We start from the raw sequence: 17,880 nt of genomic DNA on the forward strand, positions 1-17,880 counted from the left end.
CAGTGTTAGTTGTTTCAGTTATTACTACTCTACAAAAAGAGAGAGAAAAAAAGATTATATTTATTTTCTCAGCTATGTTATAAATATATAGAGTTCTTACCCAAGTTTCCTTCAAAAAGTTTTTCTGGGTATTTGCTCCTTTACAGTTTGTTCAGGTGTTAGTATTGAAAAGGTCACTGTTTCGGATCTTAATCGTGGATTTGTGGTGTTAGGGTTTTCATTAGTGTTTTTTACTATATAATTTTTTTACTTCTTTGAAATTCTTTTTTTTTCTTCTGAAAGTGGGGTATTTTCTAGATTCCTCAAGGATTGCCTACAACTTACAAAAATGTATTCTGATTCCTTCCAATTGCTCCCTGATTTAACGCTGATATTTTTCCTTTGATTCCCTATCAACTCTGTATTTCCTCAATAATTTCTCGCTCTGTTTTAACTCTTTTCGAATTCTAAAGCCGAAATTCGATTCTTCAAGTGATCAATCCTATGAAACGATCAGTGAATTAGGAACTCGTTAGGATAAAAATTTCGTGTTTGGTAGTTTTATTGTTTGAATTTGATGTTATGAAGTGGGAAATGGAAATTCTGTCGCCAACATCTTATGTCTCCAGCACAAACTGGTTTGATGAAGAGAGTAAGAGCACCAAATGGACATCAGCGGAGAACAAGATGTTTGAGAATGCTTTGGCAGTCTATGATAAAGATACGCCCGACCGATGGCAGAAAGTGGCTGCGATGATCCCGGGGAAGACGGTGGGAGATATAATTAAGCAATATAGAGAATTAGAAGCTGATGTTAGCAGTATAGAAGCAGGGCTGGTCCCGATTCCCGGATATAGCACCTCTCCATTCACATTGGATTGGGTGAATACCAATGGCTATGATGGTTTGAAACAGTCATATGGACTCGGAGGAAAGAGATCTTCATCAGGCAGGCTTGGAGATCATGAGAGGAAAAAAGGGGTTCCTTGGACAGAAGAGGAGCATAAGTAAGTTTAAATGGAGTTCATTTAAAAATTATACTAATTTATGACAGATTATAATTTTGTTAATTTTTTTATTATCTGTTTGTATCGGTAGTACTTTCAGGTTAAGAAATTAATTGTGAAGATTCTAGTTGTTTGAGTAATAATTTGCATTTGGTTTCTTTATATATATCTTCATTTTCATTGACAAGATGGAATTTTCACAGATTGTTTCTAATGGGGCTAAAAAAGTATGGCAAAGGGGATTGGAGAAACATATCTCGCAATTTCGTTGTCACTCGAACACCGACTCAGGTGGCTAGTCACGCGCAGAAGTATTTCATCAGGCAGCTTTCAGGAGGGAAGGATAAGAGAAGAGCTAGCATTCACGACATAACAACGGTCAATCTCAATGATATGAGAACTCCTTCCCCGGACAATAAGGGAACTCCTTCACCCGAGCAGTCTTCGGTGCTCACTCAGCAGCCAAATTCTGCTGCCATGCCAAGAACAAACTTTCAATGGGATCCACCATGCGGTGGGGCAACAACAGTTTTTAATTCAACACAAGGAAGTATGCAAATGTCTTCTCCTTGTGGGGTTCCCTCCTATGGATTGAAAATGCAGGGGCAAAGTCTGCATAGAAGCGCTGCACATGAATCCTATTTTGGACCTCAAAATTTGTTTTTTCAGATGCAACCGGCCGAACAATACCCTCAAGACCTCCTATTCTGAGTTTCTCCTGGATTGATAAGCCTTGCAGACTTCCGGTTGATTGTTATAGCTTTCTTTGTGCTTTTATGGTCTTACTATCTGTATATTAAGAAATTGAGTTTATTCCATAGCATTCAACCAAGAGGTGATAGGATTGAGTTTTGCTAGGAATTTCAAGACTATGAAACGTGAAACTCTGAGGAAAGATTCTTAAACATGGATTTCCCTTGTATTTAAGATACTGTAGTTGAATCTGATCATCCCTTGATCAAATTGCCATGCTATTTGGTAATAGAGGTGAGCTTATCTGGATTGCATCGACAGAACAACATGCGGGATATGTGCTACAGATAAAGTTGTCTTAGAGTCTAGGAATATGATTTGAAGCATAAGATAAGACTACCATACTTTTGCACTATTATTTGGCACCTTAAGGAAGGTTCAAAGATAAGATAGGAGCAGGCACCATACATGAACCAGAGAGTAGGGTTCGAATTGCAGGCTCACATGGAGAGTGGAGCAGTAGAATAAGCATCTACGACGAGAAGTTCGAAGCTTAGACATTTCTAGGCATGACCGAGTGGTTGTAATTTTCAGAGTTTCATCAATCTAATTGTATACTTTTAGCAGTTCCATTTTGTAAGTCCTAATAATTTGATTCAAGACCAATGATTCCAAGTTTCCAACAGAAAGAACTTCATATTTTTCTGATATTGCAAGAGTTGTAAGTCTATAGGTTAAGGTTTTGAAGCATCCCCATGTAGGGTCTACATTTCTAGGTAAAACTTCAACCTATTCACAATGGCTGCACCAGCACATTTTTGAACTGGTTTGGTTGGATATCGGTTCATTTGAGACTATTGCAGTAAACCCATTTTCCAAATACCCCAAAAATGGCCTACATGACTGTTGTTGACCTTCAAAAATCAAAACCATAGTCGAGGCTGACTCTGAAATCCACTTACTTGAGCATCATATTCTTCAATGCGCCCCCTTTTCTTCCTCATGAGATCTTTGTTAATAGATCCTCTTGTGAAAAAGAAGATTACTCCATTTATGACAATTCAAAAGCAAGATTCAGGTTAGATTGCCCTGTTAGTTGGTTTCCCTGTTTATTTATATAATTTTGCAGTAAAACCCTTCTTAAAGTGTGTAAGATATCTCTCTCCTTCAATCTTCTTAACAAAGGTTGGCAAGTCCATGATTTTGTGATAGTAAGTGCACGTCTGCAATCAACTTGATGAATATAATAAAGGGTTCCACTTCAACTCGTTTTTAAAATCTTAAACTCAAATTATGAACTCTTTAACGGAGACAAGCTACAAAGCTTTTCATTGGATATAAAAAAGAGTTGCTCTTCCCACTAAGTAGGTGCTGATTTGAACTAATGATTTGTATCATTTAATAAGACAAATCAACAATGATTAATAACTAATAAGACCCCATAAAGTTAATTGGAGTAACACATTTCGGTCTCTTTCTCTTTCCTTTTTCTAAACACAATTCTCATTTTGAATTAATTACGGCGTTGAATGATTGTCTTGAAATCTGTCTTCGTAACTTCATCACAAAAGTAATTGATGTAATTATGATTTCCTCCATGACCATATCATTATTTAACTTCTCTCTCTCTCTCTCTCTCTCTCTGCGCACATAGATGCACCGCGCTGACATGCATGGACTGGTTTTGCCATATTTGTTGATTGCATGTTTAATCATGTGACTATTAATATGTAGGCCATTGCACCAAGTTCTTGTATATCTTTACTTCATTATTTCTTTGTATTCCCAAACCATGGCTGGTTTATGTGTTTTTTTAACTTTGCAGAGGAAACCACACAAAGATAGTGGCATATTGTATATTCAGTCCTATATATGAAGCAAGGAATACAGGGACAAAATGGCCAATATGGTCATATCAAGTAGCTAGCTTTTGAAGGTAGCTTGACAAAAGCCAGAATAATCTTAAAAAACGAAGGCATCTAGGCAACTTTATTCTTATTTTTGTTATCAGCATCTTAACTAGTTACGACCACATATATTATGTCATAATTTGACCCTTTCGGTTATCTAATATTATTCTGATTCTTCTCTTACAATGCTTCTGGTTGGGAAAGGAAAAAAAAACTGATGCTTGTAACTGAAGCCCTTATCTACAACTACATTGGGGAAGAGGGTATTTTATAATTTCTATGCTGTTCGTCGGCTTAAAAAAGATTTGAAATTGATCCAATTTAGGGGTCTTTCGGCACATTTCGAAGACAAAAAAAAAGTGCAATAATTAATGCAATCAAAAGGTTAAAAGACTGCATATCTGGTTCCAGTGAAACAAACTAGAATACAACAATGTGTTTTAACGGCATCTTTAGGACAACAGAAAATGATATAGCAGAAAGGACATATATATGCCACTCAGAACATTAGTCATTAGTATTATTTGCTATAGCCTGGGATTTTAGTAGAGAATCCGAGGGGAAGGGGGAGGGGGGCATCAAATCTGTCCTGAGATTTCTTAGATTAGACTCAAAATACCCAATTTTTATGGATCAATTTCATCCTCAGAAATGCATGCATCCATGCATGTTAAGATATCAAGGTTGAATTATGCTAGTGAAAACACCATAAATCACTATCAAGAAAAAGGAGAGACAGGCCCCTAGACATGATGACTGTCATCTTTTTTTGACATGGAAACTGTGATAATGTGGTTGAATTCATACATGGGGGAAGCCTTTCAAAGAAAAAGTCCAAAGAAGGAAAATCAAACGCCAAAGGACCAGATAGATATCAATGCCTTGATTATTAAAAAAGAAAAGAGCATTGGCACTGCTGACCTGGGCCATGAAAATAATTTAATCTGTAGGTTTCTCCTTGCTGCATGTCAAGCCAAAGCCAAGGGGAAACAATGGATCACATGAATTGTCTCCATTGTTGATTGGAAACTGTTTAGTTGTCCTAAACCACGTCGTTGGTAATCGTCCCTCAAAATCATAGTCTCCAAAAACTAAATCTGTGATTCCCTTTCCTTCAGTTCCTGGTAACCAGGCAACAATCAGGGCATCCATTTTTCCCCCATAAGTCATAGCTCTGTAAGCAAAGGTCTTCCAGAAATCAGGATCACCATTCACCAATGTGGGGGTTCTGTCAGCAATAGTGCTTATTAATTCACTTCTGTTTAAGGGGATTACTATCGTTTCCGGAAGACTCTGCGTATGGTTCTTTACCAATAGCTACAATGGCAAAAGAGAATTTTATAAGCAGAGTGGCATTAGTTAAGACATTCAATATCTAGAGCAAATGACAGCAATAGCATTTGCATACAAATTCAGCCAGTTACTATTCTAGATAACTATGATCCTTAATGGTTTACTGCTCTAGATAGCTGGAGAGGTGGTGATCGAAGGTTTGGGCCAAAATGCTCAATAATAAGATCTCCTTACCTCTATTATTATTATAAGGTTTTTGAGCACCCTGGGAGCCAGTATTTTCATCATTAAATCCTGTTCAAACTTTTCCTCATTCTATGATCCGTGAATCTAATAGGTTAATGATTATGCCATTTTTCTTCATAGAAGAACACAAACATAAAACAAAATCTTGGAAAATTAGAAGTCCTTTGATGAAAATATATTCTTTGGAACAAGAAAACAATCAATTTCTTGTGTTGTAAGTCATTGGAATTTAGAGAAACTTTGTATAGTAACAGCAACCGAAATGCTAAATTCTTACCAATTTATTCACACTTTCACTTGAGAAGTGAAACTGTAAATGGTATATGCCTTTTAGGATATATTGCAAATAAGATGTGTACCTTGAAACCTAGTTTGTCTTTCAAAATTTCTGTAAGTGGAAATGGTGGGCATGGAGTAATAAAAATATTGATATTTGATGGAAGAATTTTATCGCCCTTATGTTCCGTCCAATTCTTAAACAGATAGGCGATAAATACTTATAATTATAAAAATGACATCAATAATATTTTACTAAGCCTTCAAATGATTTACACACAAAATTAATGCTAAAATAGAAAGAAATGTATGAATTGGAAACCTTGGAACAACTTCTAAAGTGGAAAAGATAATTTCTAATATATAAATAAAAATCCAAAAGCATCTCTGAAATGTTCTTCCCCTTACCTTACTACATAGCAGCTACTCTGTACTATCTTATCAAAAGAGATATACAAATAAATTAAGGCTTGAATGGCTTCTCCTGGTGCTCGAGCTGGATCGAAGCTTTGGGTCTTTCAATGTCGCCAGATTTATAAAATCTTTTCCAGAACCAATGTTTCTTCCATACCCTTTCAACCATTTCATCGATGGGGATCCCCTTGGTTTCCGGGAGCATCGCCGCCACGAAAACTATCATGGTCACGAGCCAGGCGGCGAAGAAGAAGAAAATGTAGGCTTGCATGGTACAAAGCATGGAGAGGAATGCTTGTGCGATTAAGAATGTGCAGAACATATTGGTGGCGACGGCGAGGAAAAAGCCTCCGCTTCGAGTCTCCAATGGGAAGACTTCGCTAGATATTAGCCACCCTAAAGGGCCCCATGACCATGCAAATCCATTCACATATAAGCAGATTAATCCCACCACTAGTTTGGCCGTCTCACTAGGTACTTTGCTTGTCTCCGTCAAATACTTTTTCAAAAGACCGCCGATCACAGACCTCAAAGAAACAATTCAAGGGTTGTTCTTCGTTTTGTTCATAATATTGTATAGCTCAATTGGTTTAAGAGATTTTACCTGAGCAATCAAACAAATCGAAGCTCCCAGAATGAGTAGTTTCTTCCTACCAGCTTTATCAACACTGAAGACGGCGATGAGTGTCGGCAGTACGTTGACCGTGCCGGTCATAACAGCCGATAAAAGTGATGCATTGGAACCGAACCCCATGGGTTGAAACAACACCGGTGCGTAAAACATGACCACGTTGATCCCTGTAAACTGCTGGAACACATGAATGATGGTGCCACATATCACTGGTGGAACGCTACGCCTTTTCGTTAGTTCCCTGAAAGGGTTTTTGATTTTATTGGAAATTTCGGTGGCACGAACGATCTCTTCGAATTCTTTCTCGACATCGTCTACGCCCCTGATTCTCTTTAGAGTTTTCAAACCTCTTTCTTTCTTTCCTCTTTCTATTAGACTCGCTGGGGTCTCCACAATTATGAAAGATCCAACAAGCAAGATTATGGCAGGCACGGCGCCGCCGCCCAATGATATCCTCCAACCATACGGTCTTATATTCGATGTGAAGTAGTTAACCAAGTTTGCTATCAAGATACCGACAGTGATGAGCAACTGAAAGCAAACATTGAGTCCTCCTCTCAGGTCCAGTACTTACATTTTAAAGATCTTAGGCTAAAAAATAGGGTCTATTGAATTATTATATTTTTGAGTTTTTTAAATAAAAAATGATATTTTAAAAAAATGTAATTATTAGGATCCATTAATTATCATATTTTAAAATATTTAAAATAAAAAAATATATTTAAAAATATTTTTTAATTATTAAACTTAAAAATAATTTAAAAAATGGATCCCTCCAAGCTTGAGGCCTGCCTATGCCCAGTGCCGGCCCTGCCTCCTCTATATTTTGGCGGTGCAATTTCTGTGATGAACAGTGGAACAGCCTGTTCCAAACATGATCATTTAAGGTGAAAAGTGAAAACTTTGCTTTCTTTGTATGGGATTAATGGGAAGAAGATTAGTTGAATTACCTGGTTACCACATCCTACACCAGCACCAAGGAAAAGCCTTCCAAGGATTAATATGCCGAGTTTCTTGGCCGTCAAGTTGAGAATAGCTCCGATGAAGAAGAAGACAGAGGCAGCTTGCATGGTCGGCTTTCGACCAAATTTTTTGCACATAAAGGAGGCTGCACAGCTGGAAACGATGGCGGCTATGTAGAGGGACGATGTGAAGAGCTGAAGATATTCGTCAGCAAATTTGCAGTAGTTGTTTTCATGGGCGTGGTGCTTTCTAATGTATACATCGGGGAAGAACTTCATCAGGAAATCGTCGCAAAGTTTCTCATTATTATCTATCTCTCTCCCGCAAAGTCTCTCATTATTCTCGTCGCTCTCTAATGCGAAATTCTGCACGTAAAAACGTGTCTCCTATAGAAGAAAAAGAATAATCTCTCGCATAAATAATTCCTATTTTCAATTTAGATTTTGAAACATATTCTTCCAACTGATTTTCTAGGGTTTACCAGATGTCATTGATTGAATTTCTACGACCGACGACTATAACAATTCAAAGTAAGTGTAGCGGGAATTCGTATTATAATCATCTTTATGTAAATGGCTTAAGCTTCTGCAGCAATCGGTTTAAGGTTTCGTTTCAAAACACGAATCGTTTTATCCCCGATTCGACCACTTTCTCTCTACGTAACGTCGTCGTTCCGCGGAACCACGAGAGGTTCAATGTTTATGGAGGAGGTGGATTAAGGTTCAAGGAAAACAAAATTTTGGTTAATTGTGCAGAGAACAGCGATTCGAACGGTTGTTCCAGTGAGAAAAATGAGAGCGAAGGTGCGCAAGGCGTGAAGCAGAATAGGACAAATTCTGGCGGTTCGACCAATCTGAGACTAGAAAAGAGCGGGAAAAGCGGGCTTTGGTGGTCCAAAGGAAAGAAATGGCAGTGGCAACCGATTATTCAAGCTTAAGAAATTAGTGTTTTGCTTTTACAGTTAGGTATTGTTATGTTCGTTATGCGGTTGCTCCGACCTGGGATTCCATTACCCGGGTCCGAGCCCAGGACACCAACAACTTCCATCAGCGTTCCTTACAGTGATATTTTGAATAAGATAAATAGTAATCAAGTTCAGAAGGTGGAGGTTGATGGGGTTCATGTAATGTTTAAGCTGAAGAATGAAGGAAATATTCAAGAGAATGAAATTGGTGGTGTTAGTAATAGTGACTTTCAGGATTCGGAGTCCTTGTTGAGGAGCTTGGCGCCTGCTAAGAGAATTGTATATACAACCATACGGCCTGGTGATATCAAGACTCCATATGAAAAGATGCTGGAAAATGATGTGGAGTTTGGGTCTCCTGATAAGCGGTCTAGTGGCTTCTTCAACTCTGCATTGGTAAGTTGTATTATTTCCTTGTCCTTGAAGCTTTTTGATTATGGTTAATGGTAACTGTTTGAATTCTCTTGGTTGTGTTGGGGTAATCTCGTAAGCTTCCTGCTAGATTGTATGTAGTTTAAGATTTAGTTTAGGGTATGTAGTTTAAGATTTAGTTTAGGGTATCTTCTTTGCCTTCATTTGCCATGATTATGTATCTCAACTCTCAAGTAGTAATCTGATGTGCCCTCTACCATTTGAAATTTTATTCCTATTGAGGTTCCAATTAGAATTTGGGGAAAATATATCTTTAGTTATTGAAAAGTTGACAGATTATAAAAATATAAATAGAGATTGCTGATGGTGACCCCAAATAATTTATTTATAAACATCTGGATGTCTTTTAGACATCAACTACCTAGAAACATAATGTCCTCTAATTCCTGAAACCAAATATAGCCAGGGTATCAGTTCGCTCAGGTTAGTTTACCCAATGATGACTAGTGGAGGGTATTTACGATGATTTTAAAAAAAGGGTTAACATTGTCATAACCTTTGATTAAACTGCATGTTTGGCTTCTAATATGCCTAAAAATGGGTTGTCGAAGTGTAGATGATAGGCAGTTCTCAGATAGATACTAACCTTACCATGGATTTTTCTAATTCACTTGCCAATATACATCTAAAACATGGAATTTTATATGTTTGACTTCCCATCTTTTGCAGATAGCCTTGTTCTATGTTGCTGCCCTTGCAGGACTTCTCCATCAGTTCCCTGTGAGCTATTCTCAGGTTTGGATTTTCTTGCAAGTTTTATGAGTACATTGCCTATGTTGCATTGATAAGTTATGATTTGAATAATGCATTATGCAGCATACAGCTGGTCAGATTAGGAATCGCAAGGCTGGAGGTCCTAGGATTTCAAAAGTACCTGAACAAGGTGAAATAGTCACTTTTTCTGATGTTGCTGGTATTGATGAGGCCAAGGAGGAGCTAGAAGAAATTGTGGTACATTAATATTCCTGTACTTCATATTCTACCAGCAACTGAAATTTTTGTAGTAAACATCCTTATGAATTCAAACTTTTGTTTTTATATGTTTACGTTTGCTGCCAAGGAATTTCTTAGGAATCCAGACAGATATATACGGCTTGGTGCTTGTCCACCTCGACGGGTTCTCCTGGTGAGTTGATATTCAGAAACTTTACTTCCCGGTGATGATAAAGCTTTTGTTGTACAGAGGCAATGGATTATTTGCAAAACTATATTAATCCTCAGAAACTGTGTTGGATTTGCTGGACATGTCTCCTCTTCTCTAGTCTATTTTCTCAGCTGAAAGCTTTTGGTATTGAAATGCCTTCTATTTCTCTTGTTATGATAAACTCATGTTTATATATAGAATTCATCATGTTCAATGTCCTAACACCATGCTTATACATGAGGAGCATGTGATGGTTTATTTGCAACCTTGTTATAAAAAATGTAAATAGTGTTGTTTTTTTATGATTTTATTTGTGTTATTGGTGGGTCTTCCTGGGACAGGTAAGACTCTTCTAGCAAAAGCTGTGGCTGGTAAAGCAGAAGTTCCATTCATAAGTTGTTCTGCCAGTGAGTTTGTAGACTTGTATGTTGGCATGGGTGCATCTCGAATTAGAGATCTCTTTGCACGAGAAAAGAAGGAAGCACCATCAATAATTTTTATTGATGAGGTCAGTCTATGGGTTTTATTTGTTGGAACAGTCTGACACCTTGAATCAATCACTCACTGTAAGTTACCTGCATCATGTTTTTTTCTGGTGCATAGACCTGTTGGCCCAATGGCCATAGATCCCTGAAGCTAGTAGTCTGGAACTACATTGTAGGAGATGGATGGATTTGACAGCAATTCTGCTGTGATTGTTCTTGGAGCCACAAATCGTTCTGATGTCTTGGACCCTGCCCTTCGGCGACCTGGGAGATTTGATTGTGTTGTTATGGTTTGTGTGGTGCATTGTATTTCAGTTAACTCTCTAGATGTTGGAATCTGTTATATAAACCAGTTCCTTTGCTATCTCGAAGATATCATGTCTCCTGTGATTTCCAGGTGGAGACTCCCGACAGGATTGGAAGAGTAGCTGTTTTGCAAGTACATGTTTCTAAGAAGGAGATTCCCCTTGGAGAGGATGTTGATCTTGGTGACATTGCCTCTATGACCACTGGTTTTACTGGGTATTTTCTCTTTTAATTTGTCATATTTAAATGGCACTCCTTCCCCATCCTCCTTTGTTGTCGATACTGTGTAAATAGCTATGTCATCTTTTCTATTTTGCAGGGCTGACCTTGCGAATCTGGTAAATGAAGCTGCCTTGCTTTCTGGAAGAAATAACAAAGTTGTTGTAGAGAAAATTGATTTCATTCAGGCAGTAGAGCGATCGATAGCTGTAACTATCTCTCTATTTTCTCTCCTAGCACAAATTTGTTCGTGTACTTATATTTTGCTGCCATTATCAATTATTTGCATTCATGTTATTAGACTATTCCTTCTCCCATGTTGTGAATAATTGATATAACATTTTCCTTGCCATGAAAGGTAAGTATTAATTGTTACATCTGCTATCCAGTGATCTTATGCAATTTTCTCTTTCTAGTTCTTGGCTTTAATTATTGGTTTTACTGTATCCCACACATTTTTAATAATTACCATATGAACACAAAATACAGATTGGTGACCAAGAGTGAACTATGTTTTCATGCAATACATTTTGACCAACCTACTTCGATCTACTCAATTCCTTCTTACACATTTGGCTAACAATACTTGTAGTTATACTAGGGCATTATGATTAGATATTGGATTGCAAGTTGAGTGACAAAAAGAATTAAATTTTGCGGGGCATAGAGAAGAAAACTGCCAAGTTGAAGAGAAGTGAGAAGGCTGTTGCAAGGCATGAAACTGGCCATGCAGTGGTAGGTACGGCTGTAGCAAACCTTCTTCCCGGACAACCACGTGTTGAGATAAATTATCATAATATTTACCGAATGTTCTCAGTTTATTTCTTTATTTGGTTGTCCTTTTCTCAGTAAGAAATCTGGAAATGATAAAAGAAAATTATGAAATTTTAGTGGAATCTGAATCTGCAGCTGTGTAGGATTTTATTCAGAAGACTACATGCACTGTCATGTGGCATACCATAGATTGTGACAGTGCAATTACTTTTATCTGGTTGTTATTTAGGGGGTGATCGGTGTATTTATCTATACACTTCCTAATTGTTAGTTACTATTTTTTATGCTTGGGGTGTTTAGGCAAGACCTTGAAACAGTAAAATGCTGACCAATTGATTCTCCATAATGGATCAACTTTGATTTCCCATTATGGATGTTGAAATTGGAATATCGAGTATGTGGTGTCTGAGTTGAATTGCAGTTGAGATGCTTGAAATATGTTAATGAACATGTTCTATTTACTGTTTGTTTATAATACCAACTTCAACAGTATCACCACTACTTTGAAAATTTTACCAGTTATCCTAAACATTAAAAATGAAACTTGAGTAGTAGGTTATTTTACATGTTATTACATTTTTCTTTCTTTTGGTATGGGTGGAGGTTCATTTGAAATGAAACTTGAGTAGTAGGTTTCTTTACATGTTATGACATTTTTTTTCTTTTGGTATGTTTGGAGGTTCACTTGATCATGGAAAACAGGGAATTTTGATTTATAAGGTTCAACTGGTTATTTTTTTGTTGTTCCATTACATTATCCTAGTTGCCCTTGTTCACATGAAATTGGTAATCAGTTGTCTTCCTTTTGTGTTTGCATAAACTGAGCATATTGCCAAGATCTGGAGGAGCACTGGGCTATACTTATATTCCTCCCACCAATGAGGATAGATATTTACTCTTCATTGACGAATTACGTGGCCGTTTGGTTACTCTTCTTGGTGGGCGCGCTGCAGAGGAAGTTGTGTACTCTGGTCGTGTTTCTACTGGTGCACTTGACGATATTAGGTGGGCAACAGACATGGCATACAAGGCAGTAGCTGAATATGGTCTTAATCAGACAATAGGTCCTCTGTCTTTAGCTACAGTGTCTGGTGGAGGCATTGATGAATCTGGGGGTGGAATTCCTTGGGGGAGAGATCAGGTCCATTTTTACCCTCTAATACATTTAGTTTATTGATTATATTACATTTTCCTTCTTTTTTTCATTTTTTTTGTTTACAATTCCTACACTATCTGTATCGAAGACTGATCCAGAGTGAAACATACAGGGACATCTAGTTGATCTTGTTCAAAGAGAGGTGAAAGCATTATTACAGTCTGCGCTAGAAGTAGCCCTTTCTGTTCTACGTGCTAATCCAACTGTTTTAGAGGGGCTTGGTGCTCACCTGGAAGGTAATATACTGTTTTCTTTTACCTCTTCTATGTGTCAGAAATGAAAAAAAATCATTTTTTTTCCATTTCTTGGTAGCATATGATCTTGTTTTGTTATGGGAATTGACATATTTTTCATACGCTAGTGTACAATAACATCCGCAGTCCTGAACAGTTTGAATCTAGTTGTGAATTAGATGTTTGAAAAGGGGGAAAGAGACTAAATTATTTCCTTTACTTCATACGCTTGCTTTTCATTCAGAAATGAGAAAGTTGAAGGTGAAAAGCTTCAAGAATGGTTGAAATTGGTTGTTGCACCAGAGGAATTAACAGTCTTCATCAGAGGCAAGCAAGAGTGTATTCTGCCAGTGCAAGCCGGCTCTGGATAAGCAGTTCTGCTGATTTCGTGTCAGCATATCGATTCTGGCTATAACACCGTGTCAACTGCAGCAGCTTTCTTCGGGCCTTGAACCGTGTTAAGAGCATGTGTCCCAGTTACCATAATCAGCCCCTTGAAAAATTTTGGCGAGGTGTGAATTCTGGCTTTTATTTTTCACACTACCATGTTATAAATTGTTTTTATTCTCACGACAGTTACCAGAAAAGGCGTAGAGAAAGAAGTGGTAGAGTTGAAGATATATTTCCTTGAGATTGCTTTCTCCACCATCCAAGACATTGTGTGGATATCCAGGTTGGTCTCCAATGTCTGTTGTGTTGTACATAGAGTATTATTTATTTTACTTAAATGGAAAAAGGGTATAGGCTGTGGCAAGTGTAACAGTATTGAGTTGTACAAGTCTAATTTTTCTGTGAAATATTGTACATAAAACATGCTGCGTTCAAAAATGTTTTTAGGAGAATAGTGAACGTATTTCGCTATAGTTTTCCCACCTTGGAACTTGTATATATATATATGAAAAATATGTTGGTTTGAATGGCTTATACAGAATATGACACAGTCTGACACTAATTTGACAATGTTTGCTTTGATTCTTTACTTTCAGTCAAGTATTAATGTTGAAACTTGTAATATTGGACATACGGTAAAATATTTTTTATCTAATTTTTATACCCGAATCTTAGTAAATTATTTGCTCTTCGATTTTTTTGGGGTCAACTGTAGAATAATAGTTACTGTCTGAATTGATAAAAGGCCATTTGTCAATTTTCTTGGACAAACTTTTTTCTTGTCACTAGGACTGTATACGAGCTGAGTATTGTTGAGCTCGACTCGACTCGACTCAAAAAGTGTGAAATTATGTTCGACTCGACTTGAAAATTCACAAGTTTAAAATTCTTAAGCTTGGCTCGGATTCGAAATAAAAAATTGAAGCTCGACTCGAGTTAGAAAAACTTTAAATAATCTTAGATTGCTTTATTAAAGCTCAAATTCGAACTCGAACCTAAATCTTAAATACATGAAAGTCTTATATTGTATTTTTTTAATAACAACATATAAATATTAATATTATTAACAATTTAATTTTTAAAATTTTAAAAAATAATATATTATTTTTTTGAGTTATTCACAAGTTTTTCAAGTCGGGTACTAAATAATTTGTTTCGGCTCTTTAAGAATTTGACTCGAATTCTTAACTCGAATCGAGTCTATTCAAGTTGAAGGTTGACTGAACTTTGATCGAGTCGATCTCAAATAGTTCGAGATGTTTCTCGTCTCAGTTACAACTCTGTTTGTCGCCTAAGAAACTTACAAGCCCTACTTATCACCTAAGAAACTCACCAGAACTACGAAATGGGGATATCCCATGATTTTGGCAGCCAAAAAATGTTTATTCAGATTGTTAAATATCCAAGTTGTTTTTACATTGCGTAAAACTCCTAAAAAACACACATGATTTATGCTGATATTTATTATTAATTGATTTCTTTTTACTTTTCTTTATTCTCACGTCAAACAAAGAAGTCAAAAAATAAGATCAACTTAATTTAGGGTTTTTTATGAAAGGCGGGGTTTATATTTAAATTTTTTCATAAATTTTATAGTCATATTTTATTTTGAATATCACGTAAATTTTTTATGAATAAATTAATTTTCGTCAGATTTTCGTTTATTTTTAGTGGGTGATTAGCCTGTAATGTTAGTAATAATTAAGTGATGTAGTAATTTACTCTGATATTTAAGGCCTGTTAAAAGAAAATTTTGAAAAATAACTGTCAAGAATTATATATATATATATATATATATAATTAGATGACATTTTCTAAAGTGTTTTAATTGTTAGGAAAACTACCATGATTACTTAATTGTGGCGAAATTTTAATCCGATCATCGATCTTTTAATTTTATTCATTATATTATTTAATAATTTAGATGTTGTCAATCAAATCACATGTTGTTAACATTTGACGAAAGAATTGATATGATTGTTTAAAAGATGTGTATGTTTACATATTTAATTCTTATTATTTATTTGATTAATTTGATATTAGTTTTAATTTAATGTGACTTATAGTTCATTGTTCGGTTCTATGCTAGTTGTCACATAGTGCATCAAATCTGACAAGTGTTCTTGCCAATTGTTTGGTAACAATCCACGTTACCAAATAAATAGGGAAGAGTAGCCTATTTATGGTCAGCAAACCGGAAAAGGAAAATGAAACGAAGCCTAGAGAATATGGCAGTGTATGTTTTAAACTCTAGTTGATGTCTTGCATTGTGCATTCCCTATTTAGGCTAACCTATGATCCCCAAGCAAAGGTCTAATGATCCCCTCATCTGTATCCTCAAGCAAAGGTATAATGATCCCCTCATCTTGAACTTAATCTTTCAACAAAAAGACTGCTTTTGCACTCAAAAATAAATTTTCTTCTACTTTATCAATGGGATGAATTTTTGACACGTAAACCACTATCTTCAATTAACTGCAGAAGTGCTTATGCAATTGTATACGTAAACTTTCTTTCACCAAAAGTCAAATTGACACAATTTTACGTGTCATTACTATGGCTGAATAGAAACTTGTAGGTGAAGATGCTTATGCTGAATAAAAAACTTTTTTTTAAAAGAAATCATAAAAATATAAAAAAAATTAAAACTTTTTTACATTTCTTTTGGCATTTTAGATAATGATAATACTGCATTGCGATCATAATGCAGCCTTTGTCACGTAATCAAACTTTATCCCTTCCTAATCTTGTTTTAGCCTTATTGAATCATGCGTCTCTTTGTCTTGGGATGTTGAAGCCTGTTGTGTCTTTAGCACAAGTGGATTTTGCTTGATTAAAATATATAGTTATAGGAATATATTTTTAATGTATCTTGTTATCATCAAATATAATATAAATTAAGTGATCAATTATATCATAAAGTCATAAGATATTAAAAGTGTCATGAAAATAAAAGTGTAGATACTATTAAAGTTGTATTTATAATTTGATGAGGACCAGAGTTATAAATACTCAAGAAAATTCTCTTTTTAGAAGATTTCAACCAAGAAAGATTCAAATATTTCAATATATCAATTAGTTCTGGTACGTTTTTGTAAATCTAATTTATTTTATTCTTGATAATCTAACATGATTAAATCTTGTCTAATTTTCATATTTAGTCCTATTTGGTTCTAAGAGTTGTCTGTGACCGTAATTTTGTTTAAATTTGGTCAATCCAATGCAACTGATGGGAGCTGACACCTATAGATTCTTAATGAAACTAGCAGAAGGGTCCCTTAAAACAAAGAATATTCAATTAAAATAAACCCCACCTCTTTCTCTGTTAATGGAACATCCCTTTTACAGATTCAAGTTGGAGAAGAGTAACGGATAATCAAAGAAAACTGAAAGGAGGCTAACCTAACTTGTGCTTCTTCTTTTTATATATATATCCTTTTCCTTTCATCTAAAGTTTCTTGGCAAGTGCCAACTTCTTGAACATTTTTTTAATCCATTATATGATTTGACGTTGGTTGTAGTTTCAATTTATAGCCCCACGCATGAATATAAGAATTATAGGGCGTTTTTCTTGAAATATCATCTATATTTTATATATTTTCTTGTCAAATATCATTGAGATTATATTTTTTGATCTAACACCCTTTGCAGTAAAGCGCGTCCCCTACAACGCGCTTTATGTTGATCTGACGCCGCGTGAGGTAAGGCGCGCCCCCTGAAGCGCGCTTTATGCTGAGTTGAATACACGTGCCTAAAGCGCGGCCCTTAGGACGCGCCTTACGCCACGTAGGGCTATAGCGCAGGGCAGGGGCTGCGCTTTTCAATTATCATATGTTCAATTATCATATATGCATAATGCAAGGTGCGGTGCAGGGACCGTGCCTTGCATAATTTGCCGAAACTTCTTGGCTTTAAAACATCCCCTCTCGGCTATAAATAGCCCTCTCCCCGTAAACTCTCTCACAATTCACTCTCAACCGAGAAATTAATACAATAATCCTTTCAACCAATAAATAACACCCGACAATCATCTTATATTTGATTCAGAAGTTCGTTCGATCTTTCGTTATAAGGTAATTTTGTTATAATATTTTTTTATTATACTTATTGTTTATTATGATTATTTGAAAAAAATATTATAGTAATTGTTTTCAATTAATTTCTGTGCCAGTTCAAGGGAAAAACGGAAGCATACGTTGAAATATTTTTGGGGTGCATATAATAATATAAAATTATATTATTTAAATTATTTACGTTTATGTGTAAAAATTTTATTGTGTTATATTTTCGTTCATATATTATTTATTTAAGCATGTTTGTTTCAGTTTTTTAGCAGATATAATATTATCGCACTTTTAAACTCTA

General features: G+C 35.8%; 2 protein-coding genes and 1 pseudogene across 2 annotated transcripts; 2 read left to right on the forward strand and 1 right to left on the reverse strand.

Moving 5' to 3' along the window:
* Positions 1–286: 286 nt before the first annotated feature.
* On the forward strand, positions 287–2,368 carry LOC120180148 (transcription factor DIVARICATA-like). Its single transcript, XM_039185534.1, has 2 exons — positions 287–986; positions 1,190–2,368. The coding sequence occupies exons 1-2, from the start codon at positions 562–564 to the stop codon at positions 1,695–1,697; spliced, it is 933 nt and encodes a 310-aa protein (XP_039041465.1). The 5' UTR covers positions 287–561; the 3' UTR covers positions 1,698–2,368.
* Positions 2,369–4,528: 2,160 nt separating this feature from the next.
* Positions 4,529–7,744, reverse strand: LOC120180274 (sugar transport protein 8-like; the record flags this gene model as incomplete). The annotated part of the gene is made up of 5 exons (XM_039185638.1): positions 4,529–4,906; positions 5,976–6,317; positions 6,423–7,000; positions 7,264–7,312; positions 7,400–7,744. Coding segments are annotated over 5 exons (1,692 nt in total), but the record flags the coding sequence as incomplete, so codon positions are not given.
* Positions 7,745–7,881: 137 nt separating this feature from the next.
* On the forward strand, positions 7,882–13,511 carry LOC120180319 (annotated as a pseudogene).
* The last annotated feature ends 4,369 nt before the right edge of the window (positions 13,512–17,880 follow it).

The sequence above is a fragment of the Hibiscus syriacus genome, unplaced genomic scaffold, assembly GCF_006381635.1.
Source record: "Hibiscus syriacus cultivar Baekdansim isolate YM2019G1 unplaced genomic scaffold, ASM638163v2 tig00112491_pilon, whole genome shotgun sequence".
NCBI classification, from domain to species: Eukaryota; Viridiplantae; Streptophyta; class Magnoliopsida; order Malvales; family Malvaceae; genus Hibiscus; species Hibiscus syriacus.